Genomic DNA, 23298 nt, shown 5'->3' with positions numbered 1-23298 from the left:
ATTTGAGAGTTCCATATGAATTTGGAACCCTCATATTTGAGAGTTCCATATGAATTTGGAACCCTCATATTTGAGAGTTGGAACTGCCCTCAAAAAGCCTGAGTAGTACCCTTTCCTCATGTACACTATCACCCTGAAAGTCAGACAAACATGACCCTTGCCTTGGGTCTCTCTGTGACCCATATTTAATGGAAGACTGCTCCAGCCTCCAACAAAAACCCTCTCTGTAAGAGTCCATAGGGCCAAGAAGACATGTCCTCCCAGGGCTCACACCACCACTTCAAAACAATACTCCAGGGACCAGGGACTATGAAATTCCCTGCTCAATTAGCCCTGAGCCCACTTCTAGAACCTACAAGCAACTCTTCCCTAAGTCTTTCCTGTCAAGGGTAGATCATGCTGCTAGTATGCACTCCTGTAAACCCACAGAGGAAGTGGGTTGTGTAGTTGTTCAGTATGAAATGTGCATATTGGAATATATACATATGTGTGAGTGAGGTCCCCAGGTGGAAAGAGAAATGGGATAGCTATGTATGTGCCAAGGGCTCCCATTTGTATACTTGCCTGAATCCTCCTCATTTTGGTAATTATGTACACCTTTCCTCTGTTAGTTATGTGTTGCCACCTGGCCTCTGCCAGCTCAGAATCCTTTGGCAGTGATACTAAGCTGAGGACATTGATGCTAGCTTGATGGCAGTATCTTCTACTGTTAACCCTGGTCAATCAAGGGTAGCCCATTGAACCCAATCAAACATTCCCCTCCCAGTACTGCCCTTAGACTCAAGCAAGAAGTGTGGGTTCCACACCTCAGGGAGGCCACCACTTTAGCATGTTTCCCAATATTTTCTCAATCCACCTCTTGTGTGTGGGACTGGCTGGGGCCAACAATGTCATCTAGGTAAAGAAAGCTGAGCTCAGACCAGGAGTTGCATGGACTCTGGCCCCCTTTCTCCCATTTTGGATGCTCTCCATCTAACCTACATGTGGGGTCACCAGATGCCCTGAGGAACACTAAAATGTGCTCCTAGGAGAGTGTCTTGCCGTCCCACAGTCAGGTCCAATTCCAAGAGAGTGGCCTGGTAGGCAAATCACTCTGACCAGCAAGGTTTTTCTTTCACATAATCACATAAGATTAGTTTGCCAAAATGGCACTGATACACTGATTTTGGGGGACTCTCACTCATGTCAGACATAGGACAAGTTCAGGGCTCTGGGCCACTGATGGCCATCCTTGGGTTTAAGTAACATGTGTGAGCCCATTACCTCCTCACATAGCATGTTTTTTCAAATTCATCTATATCAGTGTACATATTAATGGTTTGTTCTCTTTTTATCTATGAATTGTATTCCACTGTATGAATAGAGCAGTTTGTTCATTCATCCACAATGTACCTTTGGATAGTTTCCAATTATTGGCCATTAGTAATAAAGTAGCTATAAACAGTGAAGTGAAAGCCTGCACAAACATGTGGATATTGGTTGTGATTTGTTTGGGATAAATACCTAAGAGTGGGATTGTTAGGTCATATATTAACTGAATTTTTAATTTATAAGAAACTGCCACACTGTTTTCCAAAGCAGATGTGAATTTTATCTTCTTTAAGTAAATTATAAAAGTTCCAGTTACTCTATATTCTTGTCAACAAATAGTATTGTCAGCCTTTTAATTTTACCCAGTCTAGTAGATATAAAGTAGTATCTTATTGTGGTTTTAATTTGGATTTGGCTTAGACTGTATATTAATAGTTTCTATGTTAGTATAATGATTGGCATATTTGATTTCCAACTGAATCCAGTTGTTACATGAGACTTGATGAATAACAATGTTGAACATCTTTGTGTATGCTTACTGACCATTCACATATCCTCTTTGTGAAGCATCTATTCAAGCTTTTGCCCATTTTTATTGAGTTGTTTGTTGTGTTATTATTGAATTGGAGGTACACTTTATATATTTTGACTATACATCCTTTGTTAGGTACGTATATTGTGAATATTTTCATCGATGTGGTTTGGCTTTTCATTTTCTTAATGGTGTCTTTTAGAAAACAGGCAGTTATAACTTTGATAACATCTAATTTATCATTTTTTATGGTGAATACTTTGTGTATTGACCCCCATGCTTTAAAAAGAAAAAAAGCTGACCATGTATGGAAGGTCTATTCTGGATTCTCTATTCTGTGCCAGTGATCTGTATGTCAACCTTTCTGCCAATACCATACTAAGTTGAATGCTATAGATTTCTTGTCTTCCTTTTTTTTAAAAGTTAGTCAAGTGAAGCAGTGGAAGTGGAGAAGAAACAAACAAATAAAAAAATCTGTAACTGGTTGTGATCAATTAGTTGTAAACACCACTGCACTCAGAGCCAGCCTATTGTAAGTCTTAAAGTAAGATAATGAAAGTCCCTCTGGCTGGGTGCGGTGGCTCACGCCTGTAATCCCAGCACTTTGGGAGGCCGAGGTGGGCAGATCACAAGGTCAGGAAATCGAGACCACCCTAGCTAACACAGTGAAATCCTGTCTCTACTAAAAAATACAAAAAATTAGCTGGGCTTGGTGGCGGGTGCCCGTAGTCCCAGCTACTCAGGAGGCTGAGGCAGGAGAATGGCGTGAACCTGGGAGGCAGAGCTTGCAGTGAGCCGAGATCACGCCACTGCACTCCAGCCTGGGCAACACAGCGAGACTCTGTCTCAAAAAAAAGTCCCTGTAACTCCAGTGTGTCTCAAAATAGTTTTAGCTATCTATTAATATGTCCTTCGCATTTTCACATAAATTTTAGATTAAAGTTGCCAATTTATTTTTAAAAGAAGATGGGACTGCTGTAATGGTGATTAGCACTTCATTCAATCTACAGATACATTTGCGGAGAATGGACTTCTTAACAATATTAAATTTTCCAAACCACGCATATGGTATATCTATTTATTTCAGTCTTCTTTAATTTATCAATTATTTGAAGATTTCAATGTGGCTGTACTATACTTCTGTTAAATTCTAAGTGTTTAGTGTTTTACCTTTTTTGGTGTACTATAAAAGGAATTTTTTACTTCATTCTTCAATTGTATGTTGTTAGTGCAAATAAAATAATTGAGTTTTATATGGTGATCTTGCATTCTGAGAACTCGCTAACTTCATTTAATATTTCTAAGTGTTTTTTAGAAGATTCCTTAGGAATAATCATATCAATTACAAACAGAAACAATTTTTCTTATTCCTTTAAAATTTTATACCTTTTATTTCTTTTAGTTGCCTTATTGCACTGGCTATTACTCCATGGGATAACAAGTAGAAGTGATGACAGTAAATACCTTTGCCTTATTCCTGATCTATAAAAAGGAAAAACTTCAGTCTTTCACCATTAAGCATGATATTAACTTTGGATTTTTCATGGATGTCTTTATCAGGGTGAGGAAGTTTCCTTCTATTTCTAGTATCCTGAATGTCTTTACCTTGAATATGTGCTCAATTTTATCAAATCTTTTTCTGCATTTACTGAGATGGTTATATGATGTTTCATTTTTATTTGGTTAATGTGGTTAATAACACTGTGTAATTTTCAAACATTAAGCCAAGTTTGCAACCATTATATGAACTCTACTGGCTATAATGTATGACGTATACTTTTAAAATATATTAATGAATTTCATTTGCCAATACTTTATTGAGGAGTTTTGAATCTACAGTCATGAGGAATAGTTGATCTCTTTTTTTTTTTTTTTTTTTTTGAGACAGAGTCTCGCTCCGTGGCCCAGGCTGGAGTGCAGTGGCGCGATCTCGGCTCACTGCAACCTCTGCTTCCCGGGTTCAAGAGATTCTCTTGCCTCAGCTTCCCAAGTAGCTCGGATTATAGGTGCACACCACCATGCCTGGATAATTTTTGTATTTTTAGTACAGACAGAGTTTCACCATGTTGGCCAGGCTGGTCTCCAACTCCTAACCTCAAGTGATCCACCTAACTGACCTCCCAAAGTTCTGGGATTACAGGCATGAGCCACCACACCTGGCCCAATTTTTTTCTTATTTAAGTCAGATATTGGTATCAGGGTTATACTGGTCTCATAAGATAATTTTGTTAAGCACTCCCTTATCTATGTTCTAAAAAAGCTTATGTACAGTTGGCATTATTTCTCACTTCATACATGATAGAATTTACTAATAAAACCATTTGGGCCTTGAGTCTTCTTTGTAGAATGGTTATTTTTTATTACAAATTCAATTTGTTTAGTGGATATATGGCTATTCCAAATTCCCATTTCTTATCAGGTCACTTTTGAGAAGTTGTATTTTTCAAGAAATTTGTCAGTTTCATCTAGTTGCTAAGTTAGCAACATTTGTTCCTAATATTTTTAATTTTCTTATTAAACTCTGCGGGATATGTAGTGGCATCCCTTCTATTTGTATTAGGTGATACTGGTAATTTATATATCTCTATGTATTTCTTGATTTTTCCTTTTGGGGTTTATCAATTTTATTAATCTTTCCAAGAATGAATTTTGAGCTTTGTTAATTTTTGTTTCTGTATCATAGGTTTCTGCATTGATTTTTTTTTCCTTCTACTTATTTTGGGTTGAAACTTGTTTTGGGTTTAATTTGCTCCTCTTTCTGTAGCTCTTTAAGTGGAAACTTACATGAAAAATTTTAAACTTTCTTTCTCTTCCAAAACAGGCATTTAAAGCTATAAATTTCTCATTCTACCAGAGGTACGAGGAAGAGCTGGTACCATTCCTTCTGAAACTATTCCAATCAATAGAAAAAGAGGGAAACCTCTCTAACTAATTTTATGAGGCCAGCATCATCCTGATACCAAAGCCTGGCAGAGACACAACAAAAAAAGAGAATGTTAGACCAATATCCCTGATAAACATCAATGCAAAAATCCTCAATACAATACTGGCAAACCGAATTCAGCAGCACATCAAAAAGCTTATCCACCATGATCAAGTGGGCTTCATCCCTGGGATGCGAGGCTGGTTCAACATACGCAAATCAATAAACACAATCCAGTATACAAACAGAAACAAAGACAAAAACCACATGGTTATCTCAGTAGATGCAGAAAAGGCCTTTGACAAAATTCAACAACGCTTCAGGCTAAAAACTCTCAATAAATTAGGTATTGATGGGACGTATCTCAAAATAATAAGAGCCATTTATGACAAACCCACAGCCAATATCATACTGAATGGACAAAAACTGGAAGCATTCCCTTTGAAAACTGGCACAAGACACGGATGCCCTCTCTCACCACTCCTATTCGACATAGTGCTGGAAGTTCTGGCCAGGGCAATCAGGCAGGAGAAAGAAACAAAGATATTCAATTAGGAAAAGAGGAAGTCAAATTGTCCCTGTTTGCAGACGACATGATTGTATATCTAGAAAACCCCATCATCTCAGCCCAAAATCTCCTTAAGCTGATAAGCAACTTCAGCAAAGTCTCAGGATATAAAATCAATGTGCAAAAATCACAAGCATTCTTATACACGAATAACAGACAGAGAGCCAAATCATGAGTGAACTCCCACTCACGATTGCTTCAAAGAGAATAAAATACCCAGGAATCCAATTTACAAGGGATGTGAAGGACCTCTTCAAGGAGAACTACAAACCACTGCTCAACAAAATAAAAGGGGACACAAACAAATGGAAGAACATTCCATGTTCATGGATAGGAAGAATCAATATCATGAAAATGGCCATACTGCCCAAGGTAATTTATAGATTCAATGCCATCCCCATCAAGCTACCAATGGCTTTCTTCACAGAATTGGAAAAAACTACTTTAAAGTTCATACGAAACCAAAAAAGGCCCAGCATTGCCAAGTCAATCCTATGCCAAAAGAACAAAGCTGGAGGCACCATGCTACCTGACTTCAAACTATACTACAAGGCTACAGTAACCAAAACAGCATGGTACTAGCACCAAAACAGACATATAGACCAATGGAACAGAACAGAGCCCTCAGAAATAATACCACACATCTACAACCATCTGATCTTTGACAAACCTGACAAAAACAAGAAATGGGGAAAAAATTCCCTATTTAATAAATGGTGCTGGAAAAACTGGCTAGCCATATGTAGAAAGCTGAAACTGGATCCCTTCCTTACACCTTATACAAAAATTAATTCAAGATGGACTAAAGACTTAAATGTTAGACCTAAAACCATAACAACCCTAGAAGAAAACCTAGGCAATACCATTCGGGACATAGGCACGGGCAAGGAGTTCATGACTAAAACACCAAAAGCAATGACAACAAAAGCCAAAATTGACAAATGGAATCTAATTAAACTAAAGAGCTTCTGCACAGCAAAAGAAACTACCATCAGAGTGAACAGACAACCTACAGAATGGGAGAAAAATTTTGCAATCTACTCATCTGACAAAGAGCTAATATCCAGAATCTACAAAGAACTCAAAGAAATGTACAAGAAAAAATCAAACCCCATCAAAAAGTGGGCGAAGGATATGAACAGACACTTCTCAAAAGAAGACATTTATGCAGCCAACAGATACATGAAAAAATGCTCATCATCACTGGCCATTAGAGAAATGCAAATCAAAACCACAATGAGATACCATCTCACACCAGTTAGAATGGCGATCATTAAAAAGTCAGGAAACAACAGGTGCTGGAGAGGTTGTGGAGAAACAGGAACACTTTTACACTGTTGGTGGGACTGTAAACTACTTCAACCATTGTGGAAGACAGTGTGGCGATTCCTCAAGGATCTAGAACTAGAAATACCATTTGATCCAGCCATCCCATTACTGGGTATATACCCAAAGGATTATAAATCATGCTGCTATAAAGACACATGCACACGTATGTTTATTGCAGCACTATTCACAATAGCAAAGACTTGGAACCAACCCAAATGTCCATCAATGATAGACTGGATTAAGAAAATGTGGCACATATACATCATGGAATACTATGCAGCCATAAAAAATGAAGAGTTCCTATCCTTTGAGGGACATGGATGAAGCTGGAAACCATCATTCTCAGCAAACTATCACAAGGACAAAAAACCAAACACCACATATTCTCACTCACAGGTGGGAATTGAACAATGAGAACACTTGGACACAGGAAGGGGAACATCATACACCGGGGCTTGTCATGGGGTGGGGGGAGGGGAGAGGGATAGCATTAGGAAATACATCTAATGTAAATGACGAGCTAATGGGTGCAGCACACCAACATGGCACATGTATACATATGTCACAAACCTGCACGTTGTGCACATGTACCCTAGAACTTAAAGTATAATAATAAAAAAATAAAAAATTTTTAACAAAGCTATAAATTTCCCTCTAAGCACTGCCTTTGCTGTATCTCACAAATTCTGAAGTGTATTTTTATTATTCAACTCAAAATATTTTCTTATTCCCTTGTGATTTCTTCTTTCAGCCATGGGTTACAAATGTGCTATTTAATTTCCAAATATTTGAAAATGTTTAAAATATTTTAGTTGTTTTTTCACTTAATTCCACAGTGGCCACAGAATATACTCTGCAACATAAAAATCTCAATCTTTAGTGAGATTTGTCTTATGGCCTAGAATATGTCTACTTTGATGAGCATTCCATATGCACATGAAAAGAATGTTTATTCCACAGTTTTTGAGTATGTCTAGTAAATGTGAATGAGCTCAAGTTGGCTGACAGTGTGCTCAGATCTTCTATATCCCAACTGAATTTTCGTCTACTTTATCTATTCATTACTGAGAGAATAGTGATAAAATCTCCAACTAACTTTTTCCATTGGTTCTGTCAGATTTTGCCACATACATTTTGAAGCTCTTAGATGAATATGTATTTATGATTATGTCTTCCTAATAAATTCTTTTGTGATTCATAAATGTCCCTCTTTGTCTCCTGTAAAACTCTGTCTTAAACTCCACTTTTTCTGAAATTAATATAGCCATACCATCTTTCTTGATATATACCTGGTATATCGCTTTCCATACTTTTATGTTCAGTTTATACATGCTTAAAGTACATCTCATAAATAGTGCATACTTGTGTCTTGCATTCTTATCTGATCTCTGACCTTCAATTGGAACATTTTACATTTAATACTATTTACATTTACATATCATGCAATTATTGCTTTGGTGTGTTTAAGTCTACCACCTTGCTATGTTTTCCATTTGTCCCTTCTGTTTGTTTTGTTGCTTCTTTCATTGGTATTTTATTTCTATTTGTTTCTTAGGGATTTTTTAAATTTTAGTGTTCCTCCAGAGCTAACAATGTGTTCTTATCAGAGTTTATTTAGTGTCAAAATTGCACTACTTCACCCTTGACACTACTTCCTTCTTCACACTTCCCACTTGATACTTTTCATTTGGCACATCTGTCCTCACACTTCATTCTTTACATATCACTAAACTCATAGCTTTACAATAGTGTAATTCCATTCATCCACTTCCTCCAACCTTTGTGTTTTTCATATATTTACTTCCACATATATTATAGAGCCCAGAAATTTACATTTTACATAATAATGCTATTATTCTTGTTCTAAACAGTAACCTTTTAAGGAAATTATGAGGCAATAAAAGTCTTTATATGTACCCATTATTTGCCATTCCTGCACTACTTTTCTTTCCCCTCTCTGTGGATTTGGTTTCCATTTTGTATCATTCTCCATCAGCCTGAAAATGGCCTTTAGCAGTTTTTGGTTTTTCAGGGGCCTGCTGGATCCAACTTCTCTTGGCTTCAATTTATATGAAATAAAGTGTCTTAAAAACCCAAGTTTTTAAGGGGCATTTTCTCTGGATATAAAATTTTGAATTGGCAGGATTCCCTCACCACCCCTTCCCACCCCATCAGCACTTTAAAGACATTTTCATTGTTGTCTGCATTCCACTATTTCTGGTAAGTCAGCACACATTCTTATCATCATTCTCCTGTGTATATCTTTTATTTTCCCCTCGAACTGCTTTCAAGATTTTTTTGTTTTCAGCGGTCCGACAATGATATGCCTATGTGAGGCTTTCTTGGTATTTATCTTTCAGTGAGTTCAGTGATTTTCTTGGACGAGTAAGTAAATGTCTTTTCATCAAATTTGGTAAAATATGGCATTATTTAAATATATATATATGCAGACACACACACACACATATTTCCTGCCCCATTCTTTGTTCTTTTTACAACTCCCGTAACACATATATTAGACCAGTTGATATTTTCCACATGTTCCTGAGGCTGTGTTTCTTTATCTTCCTTTTGCCATCTCCCACCTGCTGTGAAGCCCATCCAATGAATTTTTCACTTACATAATTTTCTAAAATTTCCATTTGGTTTCTTTTAATGGTTTTATTTTCTCTCCCATGATTTTCTGTCAATTCAATCAGACATTTTCTTTTAATTCTATAAATATATATTGTCTGTTAGCTGCTTTAAAGTATTTGCTAAACCTAACATTTAGGTCATATCTGTTTATTACTTTTTTTCAATGATAGTCCTGTAACTTTGCTTGTCTGGTAATTTTCTACTGTGTCCTGGACATTGTTAGTGATACCTTATAGAGACTCTGGATTCTGTTATCTTCTCTCTGAAGCATGTTGATTCTTGTTCTAGTAGGCAGTGCAGTTACTGGCTAGTCACCTTTAAATTGTGTACGTTTTGTCCTGTGCTTTGTTATGGAAGGCACGTAGAAGCCCAAGATGTTTCCCAAGCACCTCTGACTTGGCAGAAATCAACCTCCAGGATATGTCTCCCTTGCAGATCTTGTCATGACTTGGTTTCAGCCTTTTTTAGGATGGGTGCAGAGCAGTGGTCTTCAACTGGAGATGATTTTTCTTCCCCAGTGACATTTGGCAATACCTGAAGACATTTTGATTTGTCACAATTGGGGTGCGGAGCACTACAGGCATTTAAGAGGTAGAGGCCAAGGAAGCTGGTAAACATCCTACAACACACAGGATAGCTCCACACAACAAAGAATTATCTGGTTTATAATATCAATAGGGCCAAGATTGAAAAATGCTGGTAAGCCTTATTCCAGGCCATGGTCCTTACTCCTGACTAGGGGATTAACAAGGTGTTAATGAGGCCCTCCTCTACCTGAAAGGAATATCCAGTGATTTTCATCACTGCTTGATGTCCAATATCTCTAGTAAATTGCTCTCTGATAGGCCTCGTGTAGTCTTGCTCTGCAGATGCTATTTCTTGATGGGAAAGTCTGTAACATCATGTTGCAAGGGAATGAGCAGAGCAATAAGAATTTTTACAATGTAACCACTTCTGCTTTCAGTGCTAATCATTTTTAGTTCATATCATTTTCGTAATGCAAACCTTCATTTTCTTTTGAGCACTGAACTTAGTGTAGGCTCTCTGAAAACCTGTCTTCATTATATTTTTATGACATGTATTTGGCAATGTTTACAAGTAATTTTGTTGAGTATCAGATTCTTAAATTCAAAAGGTAGTTTAATCTGAAGATACCAAAAGCTATACTTATACATGCTGGCCATACACCTGAAATTTTACTTTGTTAAAAATTAATTTACATATATGGATATGAATATTGTTTTTGGCATGGAAACTTGACCCTTTCATTATGTTTCACTAAGCTATACTATTGGCTCTCCTACTAAGGGATTTCAATGACAGCACTTTGTAATTAAGGAATCAATGCATAAGTAATAAAGTAAAAGACTGAAGACAAAAACTTAACTTTCCCAAAGGAATTTTATGACAAGGTAATGTGAATGAAATAGATACACCACCCTACTTGAATCAAAGAGTATATCAAGGCCCACCGCAAGCATGTTTTGTCTCAAGTGCCACAGAGCTGCTCTACCCCACTGCCTTCTCACCAATGCCAATCTCTCCCCTCTCCTAACACAGTTAGGCCCCAACTTAGGTGCAATCAATAAAGGATACTGCTGTCATCCATCCACTGTCTAATCCATAAACTGAGTTCTTCCACTCCTTCTCTTCATTTTCATAATGTAATACATAATTAAAACTACTATCCTCACACTAGAAATTACACTTCCGCACTTCGCTTGGAATCTACTACCCTACCTAGTAAAACAACTGTTCTGCAGTATTACAAAATCAAGACGTTCTGATATGGGTAAGCAGAGATCAAGTAAATGGGCCAATAGTTGGCATAAACAATATGATGGTTATATCTGAATACTGATTTATTTATTGCATTAATTTGACCTTCATGTCTTTACCACACTGTTTTTTTTTTTCTGAGCAGACTACGAAGTTAGATATTCAGGTGACTTTCCATAACTATTCAGTATTGTTGCCCTTTGTTCTTGTTTGTAAATTCAAGGAAAACAATGCCAATTAGACTTGGATTTAATTTGCTTTGTTCAGTGCAAAATGAAAGTACTCAATTTCTACTTGATTAGAATGGCTAAGCTTACCAAGCTAGAAATGTAGAAGGTAATTTGAATATTCATAATCCACACTCAATAAAAGAGAATTAGCTATGTCAAAAATATACATAAATATGAGTAATACTTGAAACCCAGTAAACATGTAAGAAAACTATTTTGCAAAGATAAGTACTCAGTGTTCATCATTTTCATGCTCTCCCATGGTAGATGGCTGGCTGCAAGAGAGCTATATTAATGAGCAGCATCAATGTTATTCTTTTTTTTTTTTTTTGGAGAGATCAGCATTATTCTTTAGGCCGCTATTCATCTTAAGTGTGCATATTTAAATGAAGCAAGAGTCAGCAATTTTGTTATAATGAAAATATGGCATCCTATAGCTAAGTATCTTGAATACCTAACCTCTGCTTATTTTACCCTTTTAACTACCACATGATGCTTTGATTTTAAATGAAAAAAATACATCTGTTTTCCAAAAAAGATTACAAAATGAGTACTTTGTTTTAGGGTTCATATTTATTTTCCAATTACTTTTATTGATCTTACAGAATAGTGCTTGGTCTCTCTATTGCATTAAACAACACCAAAAATCTACAACGCTGGTGTCAACAGCAATAATTACTAAAAATTGAGCAAGCAATTTACGACTATCCGCAATTATGGAAAATGGATTCAAAAGGCATCTGTTGCAATAACAATAGTATTTATTTGTGTTAAGACACAAAAAGCCAACATAACTTTAGTACCTCAGGCATTTTTCTAATTGTGATATTTATACAAATTTTAGAAATTGATGAGTACATTGACCAGTCACCAATAATCATGAAAAAGAAAATACATATAAGTGCCTATTTAGCTAATAGTGTGTTTAACTCTACCTTGACATTGTGTGATACTGTAATCCCTTTCAAAGCATTGGAAATCAGTCACATTTGCCTCAAGCTTTTTTAAAACAGAAGAATAATCTGATGAAGATGCCCTTATTTCAGAAACTGAGGTCATTACTATCTTTGCTTGAAACATTTTAGAAGAGTTGCTGAACAAAAAGAACACTCAATCTTAGTCTACTGGATGAACAGCGACATCTAGTGGTCATTGTATCCCTAAACAAACACCTTAAAAGCATAAACTCAAGTATCCATGAAATACATGAAATTGCCACTATCTTTAACGTATTTCCAAAGAAACTGTACAAGGAAAGTATAAACACATTCTAGAAAGATTCCCTGTGATTCAGGAATAATATAAATTGAAAGAAAAGTTAACCATGGACTTCTAATTTTTATTCTTAACAACCTTTTCATAGGGAAATATCCTTCAGAGGTTTTTATAAAAATCCAATTCTTATTTCTTCACGACTCAGTTCTTGTTTCTAACAGAGTGACATAAAGAACTCAAACACTATGAACTAATGAATAATAAGTTCTATGGCTCTAATGAATACATGGATTGGTATGTCCCAGCAACAGATTCAGACACTCCATATGATGACATACTAATGTGCAAATTTTAAATGTTATAAAAGCTGCTACTCAATTATTGTTTGACTGAGTTTACTCTGGAGGTTTTATTAATTTTTTGTAAATCAGGAACATATAGTTCATCAAGGTTTTCTAATACAACTAGGTCATGAAATGGAATTACAGCATCAAAATAGAATTAAAAAATCATTTTGCCATCAAAAAGTCATTGTTTCCTAGGTATGACTTTCCTATTAATGATAAAGTTAGTACATTCTTTGGCTATTGTTGTTCACTGGGACCTCGGCACATCATCTCTATGCCTGCTACCCACCAGACACCAGAAATGGCTCCTAAGGCCTTCATGGCCAGCTCCAGGGAAACTGCCTTCCTGCCACCATGAAAGACTTTTTCTGAGCACAAACCATTTATTGAAGTTCCAAGGTTATTCATGGGACACACCGAGACCGTACCTTCCACATGAACTGAGGTATTCCCCCCAAATCCCTTAAACATACATGAGTGAATACAGGTATGCATCGCTATCTATCCATTTAATTCATCTTCCCTAGATTAACTGCCAAGTGCTAAGACTAGAGCTTTCTAATAAGTCTTTGTTGATGATCATAAACAGATGAAAGATCTGGACAACCATTTTTGTGTTAACAGACCAGCCTCCCCAAATGAAGAATGAACATATTTGGTGCTCCCAGATCATCAAAATACCCACTACCCAGCCAATACCCAGACATGCTAGTGATTAGCTGGGAAATTCACCTAAATGCCACTTACGTGTATGAAGAGGGCTATAGATGCCATCCTTTCTACCTCCCACTGACTGGACATGACCATCCAGAGGAATGGTATCTTACAGGCACCATCTAAAACAGTAAGGAACCATTACCACTTGGCAATTCAAATTGCAGACCATCTGAAATGGTAAGGAATCATCTTAATATCACTTAAGACTTCTACAGAAATGCTAGGCAGATGTGTTCCAATGAGCATCAAATTTCTAGTATATAAGCACTTAATCTTACTAAAGCAATGTGTGTGATTCATAAGCATTTAAAATTAACACTGAGGTCAAATGAGAAGCTATACATATAAAGCCTGGGGTTCTCTCCAGCCCACTATCCCCAGTGATTCCCTAGTCCTCTCCTAAGAGTTCTCAATTACAGGAGTGTATGTGTGGGCAGTAGCCACAAGTAACTAAATGTGAGGTTTACCAATGAGACAGGCAGCCATGAATGTTGGAGGCACCCGAAGCTTACTTTCTATTGCTCTACCCTGTACAGACTTCACTCTCTCATTTTTCCTTCTCTTATCTCTTTGCCTTCCTATTTCTGCCTGGAGCTGGCAGCTGTAGAATAAAGCAATTTTGTGTCCTATTGCTACCTGAACCCCTGTGTTGTGTAACAAAGATGACTTCTGAATTTTAGGAAAAAATACTGCTAACTACTCAATAAGACAGACTCAGAGAGCCATGGGCAATCACAAGGTCTAGCTAAATGCTTGGATGAGCTGCCACGACAAGATCCCAACAAACCTAGAAATAATTTGGTCTGGGTCTAAATGGTAATATCATGCTGCCAAGCCTCTTTCTGAAAAGCATAAAAGCAAAATATCCCACTCCTGCAAGCAAACCAACCACAAGGGTCGTGCCAAGAACTTTTGGGGCCCTTTTCTTGGCCACCCGGAATGCTGTTGGCAGCACTGCAGAGATTAATATATTGTTGACATGTCCTAAAACCTTGTTAAATGTTTTTCTCTTCAAGACACGCTCATAATAGGTTTCCAAGTTTGGTCGCTTTCCGTTTCCCCAGTTTCTCCTTGCAAACCCCAGGAACTTCAGTCGATGCAATGTGACAGCGAGTGAGACGTCTGCCAGGGTGAAGGATTCACCGCAGAGCCAAGGTTGCTGGCCCTCTTCTAATTAGAGAAAGGGACATAGAGAATTAGAGGCAAGCACTCTACAGATAGACTCCAGCTGGTATCAGTGGTCTCAGCCTTAAGGGTGAGTGTGAGTACAGCAAAAGATGAAGGCCATTATATATTTTCTTGACAGCCACACTCAGAGAATAATTTCATGCTTTAAAAAAAAAGTCCATGCAAATGTATCCTAGGCCAAAGGAGACTTGCTTGACATCTGTCAGCCATCCAGTTCCCTATGTAAGATTGCAGCCACTTGAGCTTATCACTTTGTAAAGGACACTAAGGGGTTGGGAGCCTCCAAGCTAGTCAAAAGATACTTCCTTCTGGTTTATAAAAGCAGTTCTGCTTTAGAAAAATCCATAAAGCTGAGTCTGAAACATCATCACTCAGTGGCTACTGCTCTTAGTCATTTAAAGCAGTAGAGCTTTTGTGACAGGTAACATAGTCTTCAACTCTAGTCGGAGTAGCATAAATGGCCCATGTGTATACACCTATGGCTTAACCCTGAAGCCAGTTCACTGGCCTGCTTACCAGCCAGTCTACAGATGCCCACGTGCTGGTCCTTATTACACTTTAGATTGGAGGCTGTTTCCCTGCCTAAGGAAAAAACTAGAGGGAACATTGAAGCAATTACTCAAGTTATTCAAGCAAACTAACTACTATAATTACAAATTCGTAAAACAGGTAAAAATCTCCCAAGCATAATTTAAATTATGCAGAAAAATCCTTCATGTAGATGCAGATTGAGTTACAATTAGACACCTGGGTTTTTCTGGGTGCAATATCATTATTGCTATCATAATTAAAACTGCCCGTGAATAACAACAATGAAAAGCAGATTACAGAACGTTTTTGGTGAGACCTAAGAATGTTCCCATGAATAATACCGATGTTGAAAAGAGAAAAAGAATATAAATGAGAACGTACCTGGGGTTTCTTCATTTCTTCTTTGCAATTCAGTTTCAACCTGATCCAAGACTTTCTCCAACTCATCAAGAATTTTCTTCAAATACTTGACATTGTCATGATCAAGCAGCTTTGACTAATTAACCACCAAAAAAAGAAACCAAACAGATTATTTGCACCTTTAAATAAAATAAATCTAGGTAAAGCAGATACAAACTCTTACAGAGTTCAGCCTATTTTAGACAACGAGAATAGAAAAACTCAGCAAAAAAAAAAAAAGAGAGCTAAGTTGAAGGGAAATATCCCAGCTGTGAAAATGACCCAGGAGCAGACCCACCACTCACTGGCAGCTCCTATGAGGCCAGAGGACCAGAGAAGACAAAGAATGGGAGGGACACGAAGAGCCGTCTGCCAAGCCCAACTCAGGAAAACAATTCCAGCAGCCGTAATTGAAAGAGTAGCTGAAGGGTCAGGGATGAGAAAGAAGCCCGAATGAAGGAGTTAAACAACGAGTGGAGAGTCAGTCAAGTGATTGTGAGTGCAGGTGTTTCTTCTGAGGAGCTCATTTAGCTAAGATAGGATAAAGGAAGGTGGGAAGTTGGGGAGGGTGGGAATGCTGCTGTTTTCTACACGTTTAATATGAGAGAAGCTTGCAATAGTTGCTGGGCCCGGGGAAGGAATCAACAGAAGGAGAAAGGCTGACCATAAAGCACACTCCTCAGGGGGCAAAGCAAGTTAGTGCGACACATGGAGGGATGTAGGTCTAGTGAGGACTTCCAGTGGTGGAATACCTGAAATGACAGATTCTAGAATATGTTATGAACTTCCTTTGCATTTCATAACTTTTTTGGCAACCAGCATGCGCAATATCTGCTTGTTAAGCACTTGTCATCAAGTTTGAATATCAAGTCTAATAAAAAATTCTTTCTAAAAGGAGAACATAAGCCAAAGGTAACATGTGTACTGGTGAATTGCAATATTTAAAAGAAGATAATCTAGAAATAGTGGTACTTTACAAAAAGTAGAACATTTACTCCGTGCAGTGTATGCCAACTGAGGACAGCTGATCGGCTTACTTTAAGTCGTTTCTGTTTTGCAATGTATGCTTCTTGTAAATCTGGGTTTTCTTCAGCAAGTTTCTTCAGCTCAGACTCTGTGTTTCCAATTTGGCCTGATAATAAAAACATTTTGGAAACAGAAAATTATTTTCTCCCTTCTACACCAGAAACAAGGAGAAGCAGAGAAACTCAATGACAAGAGCATGAGCTCTGGGGCTCATGCCCTGCTTCTCTGCCTTGGGCTTACCCTGTCTATGCCTCAGTTTCCTCACCCTTCAAATGGAACCATAAGAGTATCTGCCGGCTGGGCACGGTGGCTCATGCCTGTAATCCCAGCACTTTGGGAGGCCAAGGCGGGAGGATCAGGAGGTCAAGAGATCGAGACCATCTTGGCCAACATGGTGAAACCCCATCTCTACTAAAAATACAAAAATTGGCCGGGCGTGGTGGCACGTGCCTGTCATCCCAGCTACTCGGGAGGCTGAGGCAGGAGAATCACTTGAACTCAGGAAGCGGAGGTTGCAGTGAGCCGAGATGATGCCACTGCACTCCAGCATGGAAACAGAGCGAGACTCCATCCAAAAAAAAAAAAAAAGAAAAGAAAAGAAAAGAGTATCTGCCATGCAGGGTGAAGACTAAATGAGAAGCTTCATGGGAAGCACTTAGAGCAAGGCCCAGCACTTTACAGTGCTCAGCGCAGGCTTGCTGCTCCGCCTTCCTCTACCTTTCAAGCTTTCTATAATGAACTCCTATATGAAGGGAGGAAAAAGCCTTATTTTTAAAAAATATTAACTATAGGTCATAGAATTATAGTCAAAACTCTTGTTTCAAATCCTATAAAGGGTATTTATGAAGAGGAGGAGGAATCAGAGAAAAGAGAAGCAGGAAGAGAAGGCAGTGGAGAAGAAAAAGGAAGAGAAGGGAGAAAAGGGAAGTGGTGAAAAGGGAGGGGAGAGAAGAGGAGAGGAAAAGGAAGGGTATCAAAAAGGAAAAAAAGAATAATAATAATAATAAAGATGAGTATCATATAATGGGGAAAAAATGGTTTCTGGATTTAGAAGATCTCAGTTTGAGTGTTTCTGATCAACATTCCCAAAGTGAGACCACTGCCATCATCCTTTCCCTTCTTATCCCCAATTATCTGTGCTATAAAGCACACCTCCTGCTCCACAGATCATGCACTGACTATTCTCATGACAGGAGGAAGGCAGAAAGCTGGATGTCACAACTCAATCCCAATAAATCTCCTATCACTGAGCATAGAGACAGAGTAATAGTTAGACACCCTCTAGTCCAGTTTCCTCAAATAACGAAACAATTAAGGACCAGTAACATGAACTCAACTGCCCATAATCCTAGGCAGATCCCAGCTTTTCAGATTCCTAGTCCATCTGTTCATGAGAACATGTTATATTCTTTACTCTTCCATAATCCACTCTTCTGAGTTTTACGCAAGCTTGGCCCTCAAAGCCAAGAGCTGATAAATCAGGTCCTATAGACAATAAATGTCCAATTGAGCAAGTGAAGCACAGATTAATCCGACTGGTTCATGGATCAATCCATAACATGTACATCCATGAAGCAAACTCAACAACCCTATTCCCAATCTTCTTTTAGTGACCATGAGACATGCTAGGTCTCAAAATGAATTAAAAGAAAGTGTCAGACAGAATTCCAGGTCTTTAAAATGTTTACATACTACGAATCCTTGTAGTTGCATAAGCCGGGATCATGGAGTCCACAGTTAACTCAGGATGTAAAATGCAGCCATGTGTATAGGCATCCATTGGCAAGGAGTCAAGCAGCTCTCGGTAATGTTGTACCCGTGGGTAATACATGCTTTCTTTATCAGGCATTAACCTGGGTGTTCTTTCTGAAATACACACGCAAAAATATTGAAGAAAAAGTTACAAATCAGTTGTTACACTCAAAAGCAAAACAAAAACACTATCCACTCATCATTAACATTTTCAGCATATCTGTATATTCGAAAAATACCATCTCCTCACCTCAGACATTCAAAGTTTGAAATGGCCTGATGCACCAGACAAGATCCCAAACCATAATCACACTGGTATTCTTTCATTTCTTCACCTTGCAAACTGCACTCAGCCCTCAAGGCCCAGTTATTTATGCCATTTATTCCATGAAGCATTCCCTAACCTCCTAAACTGCCAACATCTGACTGGCTCACATGTGCCTTCTTCTATACATCCATAACACATTACACACACTCTGTTACAGCCTTTATCACACTGTAATTCATTGCATCTTTTTTCCCCATGACTGTCTTCAGGGAAAGGAACCTGCAATCCAGAGTCTAGCACAGTTCTCCACACACTTTAGGCCCTCAATAAAGTTTGGTTAATTGAATGAGGACTCATTATGGGAAGATAATCAGGGGCTACTCTTTTCTAGGTGCCAACCAACATCAGGAGTGACCCTACTGACACATGTGAATGTGAATGACAATCTATATGGAACAGGAAAGGCCTTTGCTCAAATATCATAGGTGCACTTTCCCAAGGAATTTCTAACAATTATCTCTGGAAAGAGCGTTCTACATACATCCTTATTTGCTAGTTAAAATCCAGACTGTCGAGTCCTTGAGGGCAGGGAACATGTACTGCTCTCTGTTAAATCCCCAGTGCCTAGTATAATGTTTGACATGTAGTAGGTGTTTAATAAACTATAATGAATACATTCCAAAATTTCCAATTATTATATAGATTACTTGAGCTGGAGAAGTGCTGCAGTAGTTAACACGTACACTCAGATACAAGGGCTGAAAATTTCTCCCAAGATCCCACAGCCAATTAGAGGCAGAGCTAGAACTAAAGTCATCTGATTCGTAATGTAATGTTCTCTTTGATTATACCATCATAACATTTTCAAAGGATTTTCATTTCATAGACTATCCAAAAAGAATAAAAGTGAAGGATGCAACCCAAAGGTCACGGCTATGTCCCTTCAGAATCTCTTCCTACTCTGGCTCTCAAACTGTCCCTAAAAAATGTCAGGTCTAATAACTATCACAATTTCAAAGTATTAAGATATCTGCAATAACTTAACCATGAACATATCTGTGAGTTCTATTGGTTATCAAAGCCAGAAGCACTCCTGATATTGCCATGGATTGTGCCTACATTGCTAATGGAAGGAAATAATTCCTTTAAATAGAGACACAGTTATTCCCCATCCAAGATCTCAAATCTCCTGAATTCTATTCATAAACCCCTAAGGGCAACAGTTCTCACACTATGGTCTGAGGATCCCTGGGTTTTCCTAAAACACGTTTGGGGGATCCACAAAGATATTTTTATAGAAATACTAAGATGTTAATTACTTTTTCACTCTTATTCTCTCTGAAGTGTACAGTAGAAGTTTCCAGAGGCTACAGGAAACATGACTCTATCACTCTGACAGCTAGTGGGATTGTGCTTAACTAGGCTAATATTTTAAGTTTTCTCAGTTTTGCTTTCTAAATGGTAAATATTGATAGCTATGATCCACATAAACAAATGCTCTCTGGTATCCTCAAAGACAAAGGGGTGTAGAGACCAAAAAGTTTAAGAACTAATGCTTTAGGGGTCCAAGAACCTTAGGCTAATAACCACAAATAGTACATTTTCAAATGCTTCCCAAAAGGTCAAAGTAATGGCTAGTGGCTCTGGCTGCTTTCTGGTGCTGGGCCCTGGGGCTTCTCTCCAGAAGAGCATACCATTTCTTATCTTCCTAGGAAAGTGAATGAAGCAGGAAAAACAATGTCTAATTGCTTTCTGGGGAGGATCCATCAGGCCAAGCCCAAATTCTTCAAGGAGGACAAATGTTTAAATCCATGAAAATAATTTTCTTCTACTCAGTGTGCCGTTACTATCTAACCATTTCCTGAAGCACTCTGTCAGAGCATGAGATACCCACTGAACCCAAGTTATCGCCCCACTCTCTTTCTTTGTGCGCGTCAGGCATGCCCTCTCCAGTATCACAGGGGCACTGCACTGCCATCCTCCTCACACTGAAGCACAACAGTATCTGCTGCTTCTGATAAAAGAGTTTTTCAAAGGACAACTGGGAATTTCCTTTGAATTATAGAGGAGATCCGCCCTCTCAATCCCATCCTATTTTATTTTCCAGTTCTTCCATAGAGCACCTTTATCAAAATACTAAAAGCAAGAATTTTTTTCTCAGTAATGTACCTCAATCAGGAGTGGGAAAGCAACATAAGGCATACTGGGGCAGGACAGAGAATTAGGGAGTTTTAAGAAGCAGGCAATGAGAGGAGGTCCCAGCATTGGGGAGTGGGATTGCAATAGTGGAAATGAGGCTTGGTATTAAGCTGGAAGAACAAATAAGTTGGCACAAGATCCGACTTGCTGGAAGAACTGAGTAGGGGACAAGTTTTATATTACACATAAATTTAGGCAGCAAATTATAAACCAGCGGATAGACATAAAGCAGAAAGATTTGATAAACAGCAGAGGAAACCAAAAGAAGCAAAAAATAAAATCAGAAAGAAACAATAAAAGCATTCTGCAGCCATGTAATGGAGACAAATGGGCCGCTACATTCTCAAGTCTCTGTAATGCTGAGTAAAATAACAATGGCTCTGAGCCATTTTTTAAAATTACATTTGGTTTTCCCAAGAGTAAAAACTAAAAAGAAATTAGGGGCTTAAAGGCATAAGTTTTCATTATTTTACAAAATTCACTACTCTGGTTACCCATCTTTCCTAGTAAAGGCAGATAAAGGAGGCATTATTATGCCTTGTTTTCAAGAAAGACTCCCCTAGGTCTACTTGTACAACTTTCAAGTCTCCCTTACTAGCTCAATGGAAACAGATTAGATTTCATTCCTCACTCTAGCCCTTTGCTATTTATTTTACTTAGACTGTATAGTGATTGCATCAGTATATAATATGCATAACACAGCTGAACAATATTGTACCCTTCAACTAGTCACACACTAGGCTATTTAAAAAAATACAATAATGGGCTGGGCACGGTGGCTTATGCCTGTAATCCCAGCACTTTGGGAGGCCAAGGCAGGCAGATCACGAGGTCAGGAGATCAAGAGACCATCCTGGCCAACATGGTGAAACCCCATCTCTACTAAAATACAAAAAATTAGCCAGGCGTGGTGGTGCGTGCCTATAGTCCCAGCCACTCGGGAGGCTGAAGCAGGGGAATCACTTGAACTCAGGAGGCGGAGGTTGCAGGGAGCCGAGATCATGCCACTGCACTCCAGCCTGGCGACAGAGCGAGACTCTGTCTCAAAAAAAAAAAAAAAAAAGTATATATACACACACACACACACACAAAATAATGTTAAACAATTAAGTTATGACCTGAGGCAAAAGATATGGTTGCAAACTGATTGATTACAATTCAATGCTGTCATAACTCTTGAACTAGAAAGAGCAAATCTAAATACAGATAAGAAAAAAAACAAAAAGACCTGGTGTCGAATTATATCAGTTCACTGTATGCATCCAGGATTTTGAGACAAATTTATAGCATTATTGTCAATAAATTTTATGTACTATACATTAAATGTTTAACTACTTTTAACTGGTATTATAGTTAAGACTTTTAACAGAAACATTTTTAATGATGGAAGCAAAAACTCCTTTATCAGACAGTTTGTTCCAATTGTTAGATACACATAATATAGAAAGAGGGCCTCTGAATTTTAATACCCCCCACCTGTCTGCTAAAATTGGACAAATCACAAAGAGTAAAAAAGTTACTTTTTAAAGCAACTTTTACTGACACAATAATTAAAGACTGATATTCTTTTCCACGCCATATGGTATATTTTCTCCACACTTTGTGCTAATCTGCAATTTCAGTATATGTGCTAAAAGGCCTATATTCAACTATATACAAGAGCCTTTTCTTGATGATCATAAATATAAATATTAATTGGTAATTCCTTAAATAACTATTTTTAATATAACAGTGACATCAGAATTAACGTTCTTTTTTAAATGTTACATTTGATGAAATTCAAATGTAACATTTAAGTATATTTTATAAATAACATTGTATCTATAAATTTAGATATCCTAATAAGATTTATGTGATTTTAATATCATACTAGAATAGTTTATTTCCAAACCAAATTATATTTCCTAAGAATAAATTATATATCTAGACATAAGACATGAACGTGATGTTCAGAGAACTGTTACATTAAATCACAAAAATCCATTATTCTTGATTCCAGGTTACCAGAGTTATTTGGTAGTAATACATATGTTCTAGTATTTTATAGTTATTTCATATAATTTTGATTAGTAGCCAAGTTAAATTTTATTTAAAGAGGTTATAGCATAATAGCTAGATTGAAAAATCCATATTTGTGTGTATATTCACCTTGTCACATCCATTCTTCCTCAGTTTACCTAGTTTGCTTACTCTCATACCTTATCTAGCTTAATCAATTGCTTGCTGTAAAATAACTATTCCTCACCACATGCCCAGAGTTAAAGAGGTATCATGTATACATGAAAGAGTCTATAAAACTGTACAGTAATAGCAAGTGTATATGTTAAGGACAGATTTGGAATTATCA

General features: G+C 37.7%; 1 protein-coding gene across 7 annotated transcripts in view; it reads right to left on the bottom strand.

The window, feature by feature from the left end:
• GDAP1 (ganglioside induced differentiation associated protein 1) overlaps positions 1–23298 on the bottom strand; it is a 161789-nt gene that overhangs the window by 103684 nt on the left and 34807 nt on the right. For 5 of the 7 annotated variants that reach the window (XM_055286559.2, XM_055286560.2, XM_055286552.2 and 2 more), the window contains 4 exons: positions 18425–18598; positions 16744–16838; positions 15689–15803; positions 11864–14758 (listed from right to left, as the gene is read on the bottom strand). In XM_055286559.2, coding sequence (XP_055142534.1) covers positions 14376–14758; positions 15689–15803; positions 16744–16838; positions 18425–18581 — 750 coding nt within the window. In that variant the 5' untranslated portion in view covers positions 18582–18598 and the 3' untranslated portion in view covers positions 11864–14375. Of the gene's footprint in view, positions 1–11863; positions 14759–15688; positions 15804–16743; positions 16839–18424; positions 18599–23298 lie in introns of those variants that run through there. The other 2 variants (XM_055286556.2, XM_055286554.2) reach the window with 2 other exon arrangements.

This window comes from Symphalangus syndactylus, chromosome 7, assembly GCF_028878055.3.
Source record: "Symphalangus syndactylus isolate Jambi chromosome 7, NHGRI_mSymSyn1-v2.1_pri, whole genome shotgun sequence".
In the NCBI taxonomy this organism is placed as follows: Eukaryota; Metazoa; Chordata; class Mammalia; order Primates; family Hylobatidae; genus Symphalangus; species Symphalangus syndactylus.
This window is presented reverse-complemented; position numbering and strand designations above follow the sequence as displayed.